General features: G+C 33.0%; 1 protein-coding gene across 2 annotated transcripts in view; it reads right to left on the reverse strand.

The window, feature by feature from the left end:
* Nucleotides 1-5,380: 5,380 nt before the first annotated feature.
* LOC129218136 (uncharacterized) overlaps nucleotides 5,381-17,068 on the reverse strand; it is a 159,560-nt gene continuing 147,872 nt past the window's right edge. For both annotated transcript variants that reach the window (XM_054852346.1, XM_054852345.1), the window contains exons 22-23: nucleotides 12,341-12,650; nucleotides 5,381-5,466 (exon numbers count right to left, since the gene is read on the reverse strand). In XM_054852346.1, the coding sequence (XP_054708321.1) occupies nucleotides 5,425-5,466; nucleotides 12,341-12,650 (352 nt within the window). In that variant the 3' untranslated portion in view covers nucleotides 5,381-5,424. The remainder of the gene's footprint in view (nucleotides 5,467-12,340; nucleotides 12,651-17,068) is intronic.

Below are 17,068 nucleotides of genomic sequence, written 5' to 3' on the forward strand. Positions count from 1 at the left end.
TGCAATGTGCAAAAAGGCTTGAAAAAAGTCAGTTTTCGGAAATTTCACAAAATTTTACGAACTTTTGTGCAAACCTAATACTGCAAAGAATGTAAATAATTGTGAAGATACATGAAAAGCGTGTTAAAAGGAAACATTTTAACGGTATTAGAACAAAAATTTTGAACCTTATTATTTTCATAAAAATTTTGGAAAATTGACCATTTTTCCTATTTTTGGAAAAATTCAAGCCTTGGTAGGACCCTCAAGGAGTTATTCAAATTTGATAATATTTTACATGTGTATTGTTCTTACACATGCACAGCTTTTGGTGGGTATTCCAAATTAAGATTCGAAATTTCATTTTTTTTCGATCCACCCTAATGACCACTTTACCCCATCTTACTTAAATTGTTGTAAAAACTTATTCAAAATAGATTCAGCTAAATGCTAATGAGTAAGAGTTCTTGAGACATGTAGGAAGCTTCCTGCGCAGTCAATCTGTTCATAATTCTAACAAACAAAATTTCCCAAGGAAGTTAAAAAAGGTGATTAGATTTTAAAAAATTTCATATTTACACAAAATATTTCTTTTTACAAAATAAATTTTGCCAGTTGTAAAATTTTGTATTTAAAATGTAGTTACTAAATGCACTACCAGACTTGCCAACCTAGACAAATGAAAAATCCTGCAATTTGCATGATAAAGCCTGCAATTTTATTTATCAACGTACCGACATATCAAAATCGCAATAATATCTTACTTTCAGAACAGAAAAGTTTTAATCATAATATGCTAAGATTAAAATGATGGCATTGTGTTATAAACGAATTTTTTTACACAGAAAATATGGATTTTATACACAGAAATAAAACAATTTGAAGTTTAATTATTCTTTTATTAATAGAACTAGTAATTAACTGTTGAGGTATAATAGCAAAATGAATACTATTAATCTAAAGCATTTCTAAACAATTAATAAGCATATACTTGTCAAGATATTACATTTGATAAGAAAATTTTGCTTTAAAAAAAATATTTTATGATTTTAAAGAATTAAAAGTGCAAGATTTTGCCTTTTTTAAAAATAAATCATCAAACTTTTTTTCGAAGCAAGGAGCTTTCATTTTGGACTTGACTGTCAGCAAGCTTTCTAAATTTTCATTTGATAACTGAGAACGAAACTGAGTGTGGGTTTTGGTTACCATGCTAAAAATTCTCTCGCATTCTGCATTACTGTGTGGTAAAGTAAGCAGAGAGAGCATAAATTTACATAGCAGATCATATTTTTTTTCAGTATAATTACTCAGTTTCGCCCACTTCACATCCATTCTTTTTTCAGTTACAATATCCTCAGGCAAAGCTTCTACTTGGAGAGAGCAAAACTGAACTTGCAGTTCATCTAGTAATGCATCAGAACTTTGATATTTTAGAAGCTTTGTCAACACTGGAAATTTTTGGCAGAAGAACTGTACACTAGAAAATGAAGATGTCTCTAACTTATTCAAGTTCAATACTTGAGCATTAATTAATACTTCATCATTAAATGGGAACTTACGATACATATAATCACAGACAGTAGTGAAATAAATCCTAACTGACTTAAAAAACTCTTTTTTTTACTTGGTTTTAAGGATTCCACCACTTTTGAACATGTTTGTCCAATCACAAGATCTGAATCTAACCTCTGATTTTCCACACTATGATATTTTACATCTAACAATGAAGTACTGGTTTTAATTGCTGAAGGAACAATAAATCTGGATAAAACATTCCTAAAAGTTGTAATTAAAATTTCATGAAGAATATGTATTTGTGGAGATCCTGACTGCAACTTGACATTGGGTTCTTCAAAAAGTGGTATAGTATGAGTTAAAAATAAGCAATAGGCTTTACTTAAATCAGAAGTTAGAAACATAAAGATTCTTTCTTCTCTCGAAAGAATATTTTTGGACAGTATATGATCACCAACATCAGGATCTAATTTCTGTCTTTTAACAGCGCTAGATTGAAAATTAGCTCTAGATGATGTTGACTCTACTACTTGCATGTTAAAACGGCTGCTTGTTTCAGAGGCCTTTACTTTTGGAATTTTGTAATCTTTTAAAGTATTATTTGAATTAGGCTTGCTTTTCAGTTCTTCTTTGAAAAAAGATACCAACGGATCCCACTGCTCCAACAGGCGTTTTAGAGAACGCCCTAATGAAAGCCATCTAGTTGATACATGTTTTATTATTTTTCTTGTCTCTGTATCATGCAATGCCTGAAATTGCTTTAATTTTTGTTTTCTTTTGGAACTTTTATCTAAATAGTAATATATGTCAATAACATATTCCTCGACATTTACAGGGAGCATAGCTGCACCTTTTTCAGCTGCGAGATTTAAAAGATGGCAAGGGCAGCCAATAACACATAAATTGGAAATGCTTTTACTCATAATGCCAGCAGCACCAATTTTTTTTCCTATCATCACAGGGGCATTATCAGCCCCGAAAGCTAGGCAATTGTCCAGATCAATTTGGTTTTCATTCAATGCGCTTAATAAAAGATGAGATATGTTTACCCCAGTTCCATCTGATTCTAAAACAGGTGAACACAGCAAAGAAGACTCAATTTGCAATGAAGATTCATTATAATATGTGACACAAATTGGATATAATTTACAATCAGTTTTGTTACTACCATCAGTAGCAATTGAAAAAGGACTTTTCTTCAGTATTTCCACAATACTTTCTTTTTCAAACTTTGCCATCTCTTTAATGACTGCAGTAGTTTTGGTCCTTGCGCACCCATATTTTTTTGCGATATCGCTATCGGGGAACATCTTTCGGAACAACGCTCCAACGTGATCACTAGCATGAATTGCGACATTATGCTCCACAATAAACGTAGTAAAAAGAGCTTCCGCACGGATAACATTCAAGTCTTGATTAGACTTAAGGGCATCAAGTTTTTTATTATTTTTTAAGCTAGCCAAGTTCCGTGTATGTTTCTCTGTGCTTATATGTTTTTCTATGTCAGCTTTACCTCGATGCAAAATGGAGAAGTCACAGGCACAGGTGGAGCAAAACGCAAAGTGTTCGCCTTTTCTTGACGATTTGATTGACGGAAATTGTTCAGTGTAGCTTTTGCTGAATGCCGTCCGATATTTTTTTGACATCGTTTCGCACTTTACAATTTATATTACTCAACACGCAACACAACATACATGTACATTTACAATTTACATTACACAATTCGCACTCGCACCGGCCGACACAAACAACAAACAAGTTCTGACCACGTGAGCTAGCAGGAAAACCGTCAAAGTTAAAGTTATTTTAGTTCACCTGTTTCTTCCAATGAGACACGCTACGTGATCAACGACGTACTCCGTAGAAACAAGCGAGTCCCATGTCGTAGCCTACGAAAATTCTGTCCGTTAACCTCTGTGCTGCATTGCATTTTCGTAGGCTACACCTGCGTTTCGGCAGTTTGGCAAAACGCCAAAAAACTGTTTGAGAGCTTTGCGGGCGGTTTTTTTTTTTCTCTTTTCAATCAAAATGAATATTTTTTTGAAGAAATGTATTAATTTTTGGTGCTGTTAAGTTTTTGAACAAAAATCCGGAGATATCAGCGCTAAATCCGGATGTGTCGAAAATAACGTAAAGTACGGAGACTCAGGCCTAAATCCGGAGGGTTGGCAAGTCTGCACTACCCTAAAATAAAATTTTTTTATTCATTCGAACATTAATTTCCAAGCTATAGCCATTTATTTAAATTATGACCACTTTCCCCCACCAGACCCTATGTTCCCAACCATAAAATCGTTTATTTACTTGACTAATCTTTTAAAAAATCTACATTTTTTCTAAGCTATTTTTAAAACAATGTTTTTCTAAAACAGCATAAATTTGCAGAATTATCAGATTTGGTCAATTATCTCCAAAACTACTGGACTAATTTTAATGAAATTTCGTACGTACATACATTGACGTCATAAAAACAAATAACCACCCAAAATTTAAAATACACACGCATGATCATAAATAACATTTGATAGAGTCAGAGAGAAGGAAATAGCAGTTGCAAAATTGAAAAAAAAAAAAAAAAGAGTTAATATGGGGTTTGGTCCTCTCTAACAGACTTTTAGGCCTCGCAGTGAGACTCCATACTTGAAATGAAGTAGTTTATGGGATCCTGGGGCAATTGTTTCCATTCGTTCAACAATGCTGTACTCACGCTATGGAGGGTCTCTGGAGGGGTGTTGCGAGTTACTATTGCGCTCCCAAGAGTCTAGAGATCTGCTTGGCCAATCCATCCAGTGAATATCCTCTCCTTCAGAAAATTTGTTGACTAGAAGAGCTCTATGTGGCCTTGTGTTAACATTCATTAAAATTAACTCAGGACTAACAGCACCCCTCAAGAGGTGAGCATAGGGCTACTAAACCACATCCCTATACCTCGCAAATGTCACAGAACCTCTCTCAACAATGAAGAAATATCTTTCTTCGGATAAGGAAACTAAAATTGAACAGAATACTAAAGATGGGGTCTTACCAAACTTATTTATCATTTAAAGCAGCATTGATAAGAATTGACGTTTATCTATCAGGGTCCATCCTATGCTTCATTTGGAAGTTTAATTCTTATTTACGATGCTGAAGAAAAATCTTGACTTATAGTTTTTTTTTCTTTTTTTCAAGCTGTTTATATGTGAAAACAGTCTTTCTTTACATTTGAAGTAATAATTTAATGCTTTGAAATAATTAAAACTAAATAAACTACTTTAAAAGAGAGTGATAACCAACTAGAACAAAGATTAGCAGTTGATAGCAGTGAACGCAAAGAAATTGATTTGGCAGAGTATGTGCGATTAGCGCGCACGTCTGAAAGCAATTTTGCCGTAAACTAAGTCATTAAACTAACTATATATTAAGTATTAACTTATTAAGAGTTTCATTACAATTATTCAAAGTTTCAAATGAGAGGTAATTACATTTTATCATTCCATTTTCCCCAGTTTGGTGAAAAATTCAGACAAATTACTTAAAATTCAAAGTCAAATGGGCAGCTAATGATATTTTTTGATTTAGCTGAAATTTTGTATGATAAATAGATTTGGTAAGAAGCAACTTTTCTGCATACAGGCTTTACATATTTCTCAATTTCATTTCTTTCACACCACCCTACTGTCCACACCATTTAAGAGTTAAAACGCCCAACAATTCTTTCAAATAGTTTTAATAGACACATTATTCACATGAAAGTAAATTCAAAATGTAATAATTCAGGCAGAAGCATTTCAGATTTTGTTACTTTTCATATAAATATGAAAATTCAACCATGCACAGCATCTTAAGAAACCCCTTCATAAGTATATCAAATGTGGTCACTTAGACAAATATGACACATAAGTATGTATGAAAACTTTTAATGTGTATGTACATGACAAACAAAACTATTTACATATCTTCATCCCATGGAAGATTGACACTTTTGTTTTTCTGCAAAGTAAGACATAAATCACTTAAGTTGAAAATAAATAAATAAATAAATAAAAGCATAAACAAATAAAAATGAATTAGTATGCTGTAGCATAAACCATTAGAAATCACTAAATTAGTGATTTTCCCCCTTAATATATTATATTTCAAGTAAAACAATATATTTCATATTAAATAAATAAATAACCTCAGAAGATATTAATATATAGAATGAAAATCTGACTGAGGTCAACTTTCACAGGTGTAAGTAACATAAGTAACAATAAGATTGCTGTTCTTAAATTGTGAGGAGTATTTAGAAAGGAAATTTTGTATCCTGTAAATATAAGAGAAAGTGTTTGAGGGTAGTGCAACGGATAAGGACAACTAGTTCTGCTGTACTAGAGCAGCAAGAATTACCCATTGGAAAGTTTTTTTCAATAAAACAGTCCTTACATGTGTATAGAATACTGCATTAAGACTGGTAAAAATGCTGAAATCAAGGCATCTGGGGGGAGGGGGTTACTCCCCGAACGCCTCCTTCACTGCATCAATGTTTTGTTGCATTGAAAATGACTGAGGACAATCTGGTGATATTGCAACCCACTAACATCAGTTGACAGACAACTATCATGGAGACACAGTTGCATTCTGCTGACAGTTGTAAGGTTAGAAGTGTGATTAAATTTTAGACTGCAAGAAATGTGTCTGTCACAGAAACTCACAGTCAGATAGGTGATGTGTATGATGAGCATGTCATGTGTGTTCAAATGGTTGATGCAGGACCACCCACCGCTGATTTAACAGCTCTTCGACAAATTTCATTGGGATATTTTTCACTATTCTCCTAATCCTCCAGACATTGCTCAGGTGATTTTCACTAATTCCCAGAACTAAAAACTCATCTTGGGAGTCACCGGTTTGAAAACAATTATGAATTGGAGTGAACATCCGGTTTGCATCAGTGGCGGCAGATTGGTACGCAGTTGGGTGAAAAAGTTGCTTCCATGATACAAATAGTGCTTGAAAAAAAAAGGAATCTATACTTCTCAAAAAAATTAGGAGAGCACATGGTGTTAACAAAATTGCGAAAAATATTATTCCGGAAATTGATTTCCAATAAAGTCTCCATGTTTTCAGAAAACATGAGAATAAAACATAAACTTGGGAAGCAAATCAAGGTTTCTGTCGTTAAAAAGCAGAAAAAGGATACAAGTGCAGAAATCACGATTTAACTCATAGGGCGCCAAAGCTCCCATTGCGGGAACATCTTTTTAATTTTTTTCTCTGAAGAAATTGGAGTTATTTATAAAAAATATATTCCATTTGAATTTTAACAAAACGGAGTACATCATAAAAAAAATTCAGTAGAATTATCGAATTTTATGCCTTTTTCTACATTTTTTCAAAAGATGGAACTTTTCTTTTTTTACAAAGATGTAAAAAGCTAAAAAAAAACTAAATTAATGGATTCTTAATTTTTCTCAAGTGCTCTGCATATTTAAAGAAGATATTTTAACAAATAATACATGAAAAACCTGGAATGAAACGATTAATTTAAAGCAAGAAGCGCTTAAAGTTTTTGTTCCCGGAGTGGGAGCTTTGATGGGAACCAGTAGCATTTCTCCTCTATTATGCGTGAGGGCTTACAAAGAAGAAAGGAATGCTGGTAGGCAGAAAGGAGCAACCTACGTCACGAAGCACGTGTGTACCCCTTTCTGGGTCTTTTGAAAAAGGATCCTTGGAACTTTGTTTTGTGAATAGTGAATGTTTCTACTATTCTCAAGATAGTTTGACCGAGAAGAGTATTATATTTTTCCTTCTCTTGCGAATTTATCCTTTCGGCAGAATTAGCTTTCAAATTTTGAGATCTTTATCTATAAGAAAAACAATGCCTGTTAAATTTTTAACAGTGCAACAAGCTTTAGAGTATTTTAATACTCTAGATTCTGATGAGTATTCAGATGAAGGTAGTATTGTATGTTTGCCCCATGATCCTGGCCTTGTGACAGATGAAGAGGATGTAGCTGAAAATGAAATAATTCTAAATACGGAATTTCCTAAAGAAGTTTGTGGAGAAGTAGAAGTAACAGTTAAAAAAAATTGAGAAGAAAAAGAAAGGGCCCTAAATTCTAAAAAAAGATAACTTTACTAGCAGAAACAGAACGCAATGAAGACGGATCAAAGTCAAGCTGAAATTTTAATGATGTCGCAGGTAATGGTATCATGCTTAATGCAGACACTCTAAAACAAGGAGAAGCTGAAGTTTCTATTAAGAAGGGTCAAAAAAGAAAATTGATATTTCCCCTTAAAACCACAGAAAAAAAATTATCCATGAAAGCAAAAAATGCAATGAAAATAATAATAAATTGAGTGAAAGTGTCAGAGTGAAAAAATGTCAAAAGAAACCATTTGTGATCCAAAGTGGAAAGCTTCAAATCTCTTGCCTATTAATTATGAAAATATCCCCAAATTGGAAGAAATTTTTCCTGAAATTGCCACTAAGACGCCATAGGAACTTTTTATGATGTTTTTTGATGAGCAAATAATGAAACATTTGATAGAGGAAACACAGCGGTATGCTTCACAGAAGAACTCTACCGGTTTCACTTTATCGGAAAATGACATGAGGAAGTTTCTTGCCATTATACTCTTCAGCGGTTATCATTCTTTACCGCAATACTGCAGCAATTCTGAAGATTGCAGTATACCATTTGTTCAGTCAAGTCAGGGGCTTCCTTGACATGTTCTGCAAAAAACTGCAGCAATTTGGAGCTTTTTCGGAAAATTTAAGTGTGGATGAGGAGATGATATCCTGACCATCATTCAGCAAAAATGTACATGCGGGGTAAACCAATAAAATTTGGATACAAGCTGTGGGTTTTGGTGACCGCAGAAGGTTATCCACTAAACTTACAAGTTTATGTTGGAAAAAGCACAGCAAAGAAGGACAGTAGACCTCTGGGAACAAGAGTTGCTTTGGATTTAATTCATCGTATCGAAAATCCTCGAAATCATAAAATTTATATGGACAATTTTTTTACTTCCATAGAATTGCTGGAAGAAATGAAAAATCGAGAGTTTCGCGCTACAGGAACTATAAGAGAAAATAGACTAAAAGACTGCCCTCTCACTAAAAGTACTTTACTAGTAAAAAATGAAAGAGGGTGTTTCGAATCCGTTCAAGCTAAGAACTTATGTGTCGTAAAATGGAAAGATGACAAAATTGTATACTTAGCCTCGAATTTTGAGACAGAAGCTCCCTTGGGAACAGCCAAAAGATGGTGTTCTGAAGAAAAAAAAAGAGAAAAGATTTGCCTCAACCATTTAATTTCCTCATATAATAAATATATGGGTGGTGTAGATCTCTTAGATCGATTTCTAAGCACGTCCAAACCTCGTACCAAAAGGAAAAAATGGTGGTGGCCTTTTTTTACAAATACACTGAACATGGCTGTTGTAGCAGCCTGGAGGATTCACAGAGAGCTCAAGGGCGAAATGACGCAACTAACATTTTTAAGGGATATAACTACAGCCTTAATGAAAAGTTCAAAGGAAGATTTCGTAAATCCCCAGTCAGGGCCTTGCGGACCAGTGAACTTTCTGTACGTTTTGATGGAGTAAACCATTTTATTATAAGCGCGGAAAAACAATCTCGATGTAAATACTGTAAAAAGAACACTCGAACCAAGTGCAAAAAATGCGATGTAATGCTGCATCAAAATTGTACTGCGTATTTTCATAAAAGGAATTGAAGATTGATAAAATGGGCAAGTTTTTTTCTTTATAGTTCGTTTACATTTAGTGCTTCTCTTTTCACGCAAAATGCAAATGAAATATAGCTCCCATTTTGAAATATAATAAGCACAGATACACATATGTACGTAACTTTTGTGATGAGTTTACATGTTTCTTCATAAAAGAACAAGAATATAATGTTTGAGACGTGGCTCTTTTAAAACGTGATAGGAAAAAGAAGTAGAAACGAAACCGAACGAGGAAGAAATGCTGTTGAGACAGCGGATGTTTTTCCCCTTCAAAAGCGCCACGACTCCCACTACGAGAACAGCCTATAATTTCTAAACGGTTGCAGTTTTTTTAAGAAATTTCAACTGCACTGTACAAAAAATATATATCTTTTATGAAAGTAGTAATTTTTTTCTAGATTTTTTTTTTTGATTGGAAAATGGCACGACACCGTAATTTACCGGATTCAACGGCTTGACGTTTTACTCGGAGACTGAAATTCAGGCAAACAAAGAACTGTAGCAGACGATGTTGGAGAGGCATAATTTCATGCGCGTTTCAGTGTTTTAGAAGAGTTAAGTTCCCAGTCAAGTGTTTCCTGCTTCTTTCTTGCTGCATTGCATCTTAATACACTTGTGTACTCCATTTCATGCCTTGCAAGGCTACCTCACAATGGTTTCTTCACTTTTGTGTGATTGCTCCTCAAATTGTTTTGAGCAGTATATGTAGAAAAATTATGCAAATAAAGTTTTAGATTGTTCAGTTTCTTAAAACTTTTTTGTCAGATAGGGAAACTTTCCCTCTGAACTCCCTTGTATATAGTGCTTGCGTTTAGCTTGCATGACCTCTTTTTTTTTCTACTGCTAGTCCCAGATGCATACTTCTAATTGCAAAAAAGAATTATTAAAAGTTTGAAGCTAAAAAAAGGAATAAAGACAAAATCTAACTTTTTATAAGATCCCCATTCAAATTTAGGGAAATCACAAACAAACACACATACACAAAAAAAAGCATGCATAGACACACAAAAAGTGGGACATTAGCATGACCAATATTCAATCAGATGTGAAACGCAGCATTTTTTGACTTATACCATTCTACACTTATAGTTGTTCATATCTTTTCAGAAGCCATACAGTGGTCTACTAAGTTTGCCTTTTTTTTTTCAAACAGCAAAAGCTTTTGTAGTGTTTTTTTATACATTTCATAGTATAACATTTCCTTTTGGTTTTCAAAAGCAATATTGAAAAAGTCAAATATTAAGTTTTTTTTTTCACTTCAACAATTACTATTAACTGTGTTCATCTAATAGGACGTTGTTATCATCTCACTTTCAACGTGGTCTATTAGAACTTAGAACTCAAATATCTCCTTGAATTTTGATTGTAAATGATTTTTTTTGGTAGTATTGTGTTTTTATGCTTTTGATTTCCTTAAATATGATATAAAAAGTTCATTTTTTTGTACTTTTTCACTTTTCTTTTGCTTCAGTATTAATATTTAAACTCTGATCTCTAGGACTAATGATTGCAAACACAAAGATCATGCAGGTTAAATGTGGACATACGAACACACACATACATAGTGGCATACAAAAAACCACAATACTTGTCGAAATTCAAGTTATAAAGAATTTCTAGAGAAATAAGAGAGCACTTGTTCTGTAGCTTTTGACACATAAAAAGTATGCTTCAGCTGACAAATTTCAATAAAAATTAAATCATCCATGTATCTAGGGGGCGAGCAAAAAATGAAGAAACTAAAAACTTTTTTGATCATCCTTCATCGTACATAGCTGGGAATAAGCTGGAAAATTCAGCAATTAGTTTTCTTGTACAATGATTTTTATTGCTTTTCGTGATAGTATCTTATGTATTTACAAAGATATAAGCATTTCTGTTGAAAATACTGATTTTGTTTGCCTGTTTTTGGCTCATAACACGCAGAGTTTTCCGTCCTGGCTTACCAAACTTCCAGAAAACTACACAGAAATTTGAAATAAAAATTTGATGCAATATGAACATTTAAAGCAATTAATTGTTTATGCACATGCTTAAAAAAAAAAAGCAATTGATAATTTTCAAAATTTTATTGCCAAGTAGATTTGCCAACTCATGAGAAAATTCCAGTTGAATACCAAAAAAACTTTTCATGAACCGGAAAACAAGAAGGGGGGGGGGGGGGAAGATGTTTAGATTCATAAGTCAATTTCATGTCTTTGTTTTTGCGAACAGTTGCTGTTGTTACGCTGAATTGAGCTGTTCAAAAAATAGATTTAAAATGACCAAACTAAAAAAGAAGTTTTTGTGCATAATCTGCATCAAAAAGTTTTTTCCAATAAAGTTCGTTGATAGCAAATCTGCCTTTCAACTCAGGATTTATACATGATTCAATCTTCCCCACAACTCTAAATGTTAAATTTACTTAAAAGGTTCAAAAAGTTCTTTTGAAAAGCCCATATTGACAAAACAAAAATCTTTATTTTATATCAATAGCTTTACTCTTTTCTATAATGTTTATTTCAAGAAATTCCACCAATTTGTTAGGGATTTACATATGTGTTACATTTTGGCCTATGCACTAATTGTAAGTTCTGTTGAACAGTTTAAAACTGAACAAAAAAATAAGTTTAAATAAAACAATTGAAATATTGGAATGAAGTATCCTGGCTGAAACTTTTCCTTACAAAAAAAAAAGAGTTCTGTTTGCTTAAACAGGACTTATTCCTCAAGAGTTATTTGGGGGGTACAGGAGACCAAGAGACCACTTTTCCTGTGTGTGATCTCAATACCCAACTTCCAAATTTTTAATCCTCAACATTAATTTAGTTATTCAATTAGCCTTAACTTTTCGTTTTTAGCGATATTTGTGATACATTTAGTCTTCTATTATGCTATTTTTAGCAAATTTTACAGGTAAGCAGGCTAAAAAAAAGAGGGAGGGGAGAAACCGCTTATATAAAAAGTACAGGGGGAGAGTGATGCTAGTTAAATTACCACATAAAATATTAGATGATAAAACAGTGATAATATTTTTGTTAAGAAAATTAACAAATAATGTTTAATAATTGGATATAGTAAGTTAAAGTTCAACTTTTCAATTTTACAGAAAGGTAATAAAATATGATAATATAACAATGTATACTTACTAAAGATGTTGGTTTTATCTCAGAAAGGGAGTAAAATTCATTATCTGTATCCAGTTCTCCAATTATCACATCAATAATACTCCCAACTGGATATTTCTTTATCAGGTTTTTGGAATATTTACATTCAGAGCACTCATGGGTACATTTATGTAATTCAATCTTACCATCAAGCATACGCCCAAAGTTTATAAGGAGGTTGCTATTTGACACTGATTTCACAAATCCCTTAGCTGAACTTCCAATTCCTATATTATCAATGGTTATTTCAGGGCAAAATGTATCTGCATTGATAGGATGCTGTTTATACAACCTAAACAAGAATTTCAATTTTAGATAAGTTGTTAAATAGATATGAGAGGAGCAAATATCTTTAACATACACAGTAATTAAAATTGAGCTGACTGTACTCCGAGTCTCATAGCTCTGGTTCTACTGAACATATTCTAATGAAACTTCAAATATACCTTTTGCAGATCACACACATAAGATTTCTGCAAAAAAAAAAAAAAAAAAAAAAAAAAAGTAGAAAAATATTTAAGTTTGACGACTTGGTGGCACTTTAATAACAGATGCAATGTTCTCATTGTAATTCAAAAAACACTTCCCGATTATTGCAGGTTCCATTTTGTTTAGAAGCATATGCACTAAGGACAAATGGTTTCTTTTAACCATCTGTGTCCCCTTCATAGTGAAATTATTTTAGTCTCTCATTGGCACATGTGTTCAGCTGTACAACATCATGTAGTAGAATAGTTTTAAACTACATTTTTAAACAAAAAAACTCAATCACATTATCTACATAAAATAGATTTGAAATTTCATTTGAATCTATTCAGTAGAATCAGAGTTATGAGCTTCTATGTAGTCAGCTTTATTTTAACCATCTTGCTTGAATGAATCAACATTGATTTATAGTAAGATAAAACCACCAATAGTTCACGCTTGTAAACAAAACAAAAAATAATAAATAAATAAAAATAAAAAATAAATAAAAAAATTAAAATAATAATAATAAATGAACAAGAGAATTGACAAAATAGTAGAAACATTATAAAATGATGATTAAATTTGATACATTTACCTCTCATCTTATTCTCAGATGATTTTTTGCCGTCCACATTTCACTTAATTTTTCCTTTATACTGCCCAGGGTTGGCAAGTTTTTGCCAGAGGCGGAAAAAACCACGGTTTTTACCGCCCGGCAAAAATAGGTTTTTGCCAGTTTTTGCCAAAGTGGCAAAAATAGATTTTGTGTTAACAACTTACGGACAGCTTTTTTTCCTTTTATATAAAAGTAAAAGCATGAAAAGATTTTGATAACAGGCTTTGCCATTTTCTGTAGAGTGAGCTAGTATCATTAAAAAGTAGAGTGAATATAGAATGCACATATTGATCAGCTTTTTTTTCTTCTTTTTAAAATTCTTCTCTTGGCTATCCATTTTCCCAGTAAGTGAGAAAAAATGAATTGTTTCTTTAGTGAGGAAAGGTTAATATTTTTCTATATTCAAGTAAATATTCTGTTATTAATTAAATAACTTAAAAATCTTAGTGGGATCAAAAAAAAAAAAAAGTGATTAATTAAATATATATATTAAAATAATATATATATATATATTAAATATATATATATATATATTAGAATTCAATTTTTTTTATTAATTTACTAAGCTTAAGTAAACATTCTTTGTTTTAGCATTGAAGGAATTGGCTCATTCTGAAAAAAATGTTTTAGCAAACATTTAAAATCTTAAGTTTTGCAATCCTAACATTTGTTTTTATTTATTTTTCACCTTATAAATTAGAAGTAACATGGAGAGACATAACTAAAATATTAAAGTGCATTATTTATATTATATTGTCACTATTTCGTGATTAACACTATAATGCTACTTTATTTGCAATTAGGTTTTTGCCATTTTTTCCATTTTTTTTCCATTTTTGCCATGGTTTTTTCCACTGGCCCGGCAAAAATACCTTTTTTGCCTGCAAAAAACCCAACCTGACACTGCCATGTGTATGTTGTATATACATATATACACTTTTTGTTAAAATTGAGTTACTGTCACCAGGTGGTTCCTTGTCACATATTTTACCCAAATACAATGATTTATGGTCGATTGTTGATGGGAACTATGTTTTAAAAAATACTGAAAAAGTTTCATCTGAATCAAATACTTGGAGACACACCACTTTAAACGGAAATTTCTCATTTTGAACTCAGCTGTAGATACCAGTTTTGCGCTTAACATGGCAGTATAGATGTCAACCACACACAAACGCTAGAGTGAGAATTTTCAAAAAATTCAATTTAATGATTTATACATGATAAAGTTGCAACTCGAAATATTTTTTGAGTAAGATTTCTTTAAAAAGTGTGTGATTTTTAAGTTCTGTCAGTATATTTATATACATGGGTACATACTACACTGATGACCCAAATCATTTTGACCACCCAGCCAATAATGCGTTGTGCCACCTTTGGCCTGGTAAAACAGATGCAACTAGTCTTGGAATGGATGCCACAAGCTTTTGGTAGACGTCTGGAGATAAGATTGTACCAAATGTTAATGCAGCGGTCATGCAAAGCTGAGATATCTTGACATCATGGTGTTTCAGTTCTGAGCTGACTTTCCATGAAATCCCAAATGTACTCTATAGGATTAAATTCGTTGAATTTGGTGGCAAGGGCATTAATTGGGAATTCTTCATCATGCTGCTGGAACCACTCCAGTACAATCCTAGCCTTGTGACATGGGACATTGTCCTGCTGGAAGATGCCATTTCAAGAAGGGAAGACCCACTCCATGTATGGATGCAACTGATATGCTACGATTTTCTGATAGTCCACAGCCTTCATGATATATTCTACCACAAATAAGGGTCCCAAAGCCTCCCAGGAAAAAGTTCCCTAAACCATAATACCACCATCACCAGCCTGTTTACAACCAATGGTACATGATGGGAGCAACTGTTTGCCTGTAAGACGGCGAAATCTGACACGACCATTCACTTGATGAATGAGAAATTATGATTCGTCGGACCAGACAAATCTCTCCCAGTCATCCAAGGATTCGTCTCGGTATTCTGTAGGCGTAGTTGGCGATGACAGTTGGTCAATAGAGGCACACGAGTGGGACGTCTGCTGCGCACAGGGACGACTGTAACTCCATGAAAAAATACCTGAACTTTTTTTTTCCCCAAGAAGAAAAAGTGTTTTGATGGGCATATATATACACATTACGGGTATGTACACATCATATTATGTATATAAATAATTTAGATACATAGTTATTTGTTGCGGCTAAAACTCGAAGTTTTAATTGGACTTCATACGTCCATGTGCATGGTGGGAATTAAATTCTTTTAATTTTTCTCATTTCTTAAAATTTTTCAAAGAATGTTTTATTTTCCTCTTTTGTATCTAAATCCTTAACCATTAATTACATTCATTTACTAATACACTAAAGCCTAATACACCAGCATTTTTTAATGATTCCCGGTTTCTTTTATGAGTATTTGTAGAAGAATGTTGCATTGCAGTAATGCCTTCACACCATCATTAGCATATGTAAAGGGCTTGTTGCAAGAAACACAAAACCAAAATCCAGCCCTAACAATTTTTTTACACTATATTTCCATCTTTTCACTATAGGAATCCACTCTGTTTAACCATTCCCAATTAAACATTCCCCATTCCCAATTCTTCTTTCCTGCATCGATGGAGCCAATATCTTCAAATTTATCCAGATACCTCATTTTTTAAATGAGAACATGCAAAGTTCAAATGAATAAATTTATGAAACAAAAAAAAGTAGCAAAATGAAAAGTAAGAGTTAACTAGTAACAAACTTATTTATATTTACGAGGAGCATATTAATAACGATAAAGTATAATTAGAATTAATTCAATAACAACAGAACGCACGCAGATTAAGATCATAAACCAAAGTATAAAATAAAGAAAATATTTGCAAGCGATCAATTCCTCCAACTGCAATAAAGAACAAAGACAGGAGTCGAAGCTTTTATCACTTTTCTCTTCCTACCTTCCCCCAGTTTACAAAACATGACCGTAGCTTACGCTTTATATTTATACCAAATGTCTTCAATTTGGATTTTTTTGTGTCATTAAACATCGCCCTAAATTTTACTAAAGTGGGTTTTTCTGAAAATATAGAAGTTCCGGTATTTTCGAAGATGAAGATACCGGAATTCAAGATGAAAATACCGGAAATCCGGTAAAATACCGGAACACAATCACCCCTGGCTACGCAGTCCCATATCCAATAGTGTCCACTGAACTGTGTGTTTGGAAACACTTCCATTCGCACCTGCATTGCATTGAGCTGTCAGTTGATCAATTATCTGCCTCTAATTTAGCTTTACCAAGCGGCCTAGTCTCCGACGTTTCTTATCTTTGATGACGAGTGGCTGTCCAACACCTTCACGCCTACTGTTGGTTTCACCGTCCTTTTCCCCCTTTCTATAAATACTAACAACCACAGATCGTGAACAATCTACCATCCTTGCAGTTTCTGAGATACTTTGTAGTTTCTGAGATACTCGTTTCGAGTCGTCTGGCCATCACAATCAGCCCTCTATCAAATTGGCAAAGATTGTTACCCTTTCCAATAATTTTCAAAAGAAAGAGCCTGAATGAAGCTCCAGTTTTATACCAATCCCACTTCATCACATGGTCTCCACGGCATCCAGAAGTCTTTGAAAACAT

The sequence above is a fragment of the Uloborus diversus genome, chromosome 3 (assembly GCF_026930045.1).
Source record: "Uloborus diversus isolate 005 chromosome 3, Udiv.v.3.1, whole genome shotgun sequence".
NCBI lineage: Eukaryota > Metazoa > Arthropoda > Arachnida > Araneae > Uloboridae > Uloborus > Uloborus diversus.